The sequence below is a fragment of the Galeopterus variegatus genome, unplaced genomic scaffold (genome assembly GCF_000696425.1).
Source record: "Galeopterus variegatus unplaced genomic scaffold, G_variegatus-3.0.2 Scaffold299, whole genome shotgun sequence".
Taxonomy (NCBI): Eukaryota; Metazoa; Chordata; class Mammalia; order Dermoptera; family Cynocephalidae; genus Galeopterus; species Galeopterus variegatus.
In genome coordinates, this window is record NW_007726410.1 from 634,556 (window position 1) to 637,210 (window position 2,655).

General features: G+C 36.6%; 1 protein-coding gene across 1 annotated transcript in view; it reads right to left on the minus strand.

Moving 5' to 3' along the window:
• SCFD1 (sec1 family domain containing 1) overlaps positions 1-2,655 on the minus strand; it is a 107,729-nt gene that overhangs the window by 75,781 nt on the left and 29,293 nt on the right. Inside the window, exon 11 of the mRNA XM_008567159.1 lies at positions 2,596-2,655. Coding sequence (XP_008565381.1) covers positions 2,596-2,655 — 60 coding nt within the window. The remainder of the gene's footprint in view (positions 1-2,595) is intronic.

Sequence of the window (2,655 nt, forward strand, 5' to 3'; positions counted from 1 at the left end):
AGTTTTAAGGTTTGACTATATTCACTCTCTTATGTTTCTCCTTTGAATCTCTCTTAAATCCACTTCAGTGTTTTGCCCCTATGCTATGGAAACAGCTTTTACCAAAGTCACTAACGATCTTGACATTGCCACATGTAATGATGACTTCTTAGTCCTCAGTTGATCCCTGCCTCCTCTTTGAAACACTTAATTCACTAGCTTCCAAAAAGAACACAGATCTAGTTCTCATACCTCACTGGCTGCTCCTTCCCCCTACACTACATTGCTGGTTCCTATTCATCAACCTGACTTCTAAATGTTGGAAGTGCCTCAGAATTCAGTTCTTGGACTTATTCTCTTTTCTATCTATACTCATTCCTTTGGTGATCTGATCCTGTTTCTTGACCTTAAATACCATTTATAGACATGCTAACCCAAATTTCTTTTTCTAAACCAGATCTTTCTCCTGAATGCCAGGCTCATATATCGAACTACGTACTCGACATCTACACTTGGATATTTTAACAGGTATCTCACATTTAACACGTCCAAACTAAACATTTGATCTTCCCACCGAAACTGCTACTTCCATGTCTTTTCCAACCCAATAAACATCACATCAGCTTTCCACTTGCAAAAGCCAAAACATTGGAGTCACCTTTGACTCCTCTCTTAGATCCCACACCAACGTCACCACACCATTATCTCTTGCTATGATAATTCCAACAGCCTCCTAACTGATCTCTTTGCTCTTCCTACACTCCTAAGGAGCCTATTTTCAACACATGAGCTAGAGTGAAGGTTTTAAATTGTATATCAGATGTCACTCCTTTACTCAAAACTACATGTGGCTCCCCATTTCCTTCAAATTGAAAGTCAACATCCTTACAATGGCCCATAATGTCCTGTACCATATTGCTTCCTGTGTCCTATTTAACCTTATTTCCTGCTACTCTCCCCTTGTCTCTCTTCTCTATGGCCACCTGGTTGCCTTGCCATCTTTCAAACATATCAGGCATCCTTGTGCCTAGAATGTTGTTTTCCTGTATAGCTATATAATTCACTACCTTACCTCCTTTAGACATTTCCTCAAATGTCACTTTATCCGTGAGGTCTTCTCCATTTCAAAATTCTAATCCTCTTCACTATTACCTACTTTATTCTCCTCCAGAGAATACTTTCTACCTTCTAAAATGTTGTATGTTTTGTTTATTTGTTGTCTGTCTCTACTAGAAAGTAAGTTCCAAAAGACAGGAATACTTCCCTTTGTTATTGTCAAAACCAGAGTCTATAATATCTGTTAAGGAATAGGCACTCATGCGAACATGCTCTTGCCCTGTTGCTATGTGATGCTCTGTGCTACCTCTGGACTCTACAGACAGTCCCCACCAGGGAGAAGGCTCTCACCAGACGCACCCCTCCAACCTTGGACTCTCCAGCCTACAAAACTGTTAAGAAATAAATTCTATTGCTTTATAAATTAGGAAAAAAAAAGGTACTCAGATATTGGCTGAATTGAATTCCTCTTCTCCAGCCTCTTACTCGACCTCCTAAAACCAGCTTCCATGTTCTATTACTCAGGGTTTAATTCAGTGGTCCCTTTGAGTCTTCCTGCCCTCCCTACTGAATCCGAGTTCACTACCATTTCTTTGACACTCATCCTTAAGTCATGGCACAGGACTCTAGGATAAAGTATGTAAAACTTTCAATTTTCATCAGTAATCCTAAATCTGATTTATTTAAATAAACACTTCAAAGCTAATATCTGGGTGTTAAAGAAATAAACTTAAAACACATCATTTATTGCATGTATTTTATTTCCTTTTTATACGACAGTTCAAGCAATCTTTGCAATAACAACATTATCACATACATACTATAATCCTCACAGGCCTGGGCTAGGAGTTAGTAATTACAGTGCTAGTCTTAACAAAGCCAATGACTTGGGTTTAAATTCTTTAACTTCTGTGTCTCAATTTTTCTGTCCGTTCTGGCCCTATTACGTAATGTCTGCCTTGTAAAGAAATTATTTGTGTACATATTTTCTTTCCAAAGCCTTTGAAAATTGGGCTGTTTTTAAAATCTGTGTATATATCATATGCTAAACACAATAATTAGTAGATAAACGTATGCATAAATAAATACAAATTTTTGTTGAGCATGAAATTAGATATGTGGAATTACTTCGGAAAACCATGGTATAACATAAAAAACACTATTTATTTTTACCATAATATGAGGTTTAATCGATTTCCTGAGAAAAGGATGAAATTATAGCTTTTCTCCCCAGGGAGAACACATTTATTTACTTACTCAGTATGAAAAATTAAAAAAACAAACATTGTTACTCATTTTCCTCCATTCCTTTTTTCTCATCATTGCCAATAACACTAATTTATCCTAAATTTAAAGATCATAAATTTTGAACTTTAAACTTTAGTGCTTCACTAGCATCCACATCCAGTTATGATACCAAATTCCATCACTTCTTTGGTTCATATTTTTCAGCTCCATCCTTCTCATCTATGTTTCTGTAGCCATGATGTTAATTTTAAATTAAGGGGACCACTGCATATTACTACATTTCAGTAATAAGTGCTATATTTAGCCTCTTACCAGTACATCATGCACCAATGCTTGATATGTCCAAGTATGGTGTAAAGGAGTTGCCAGATC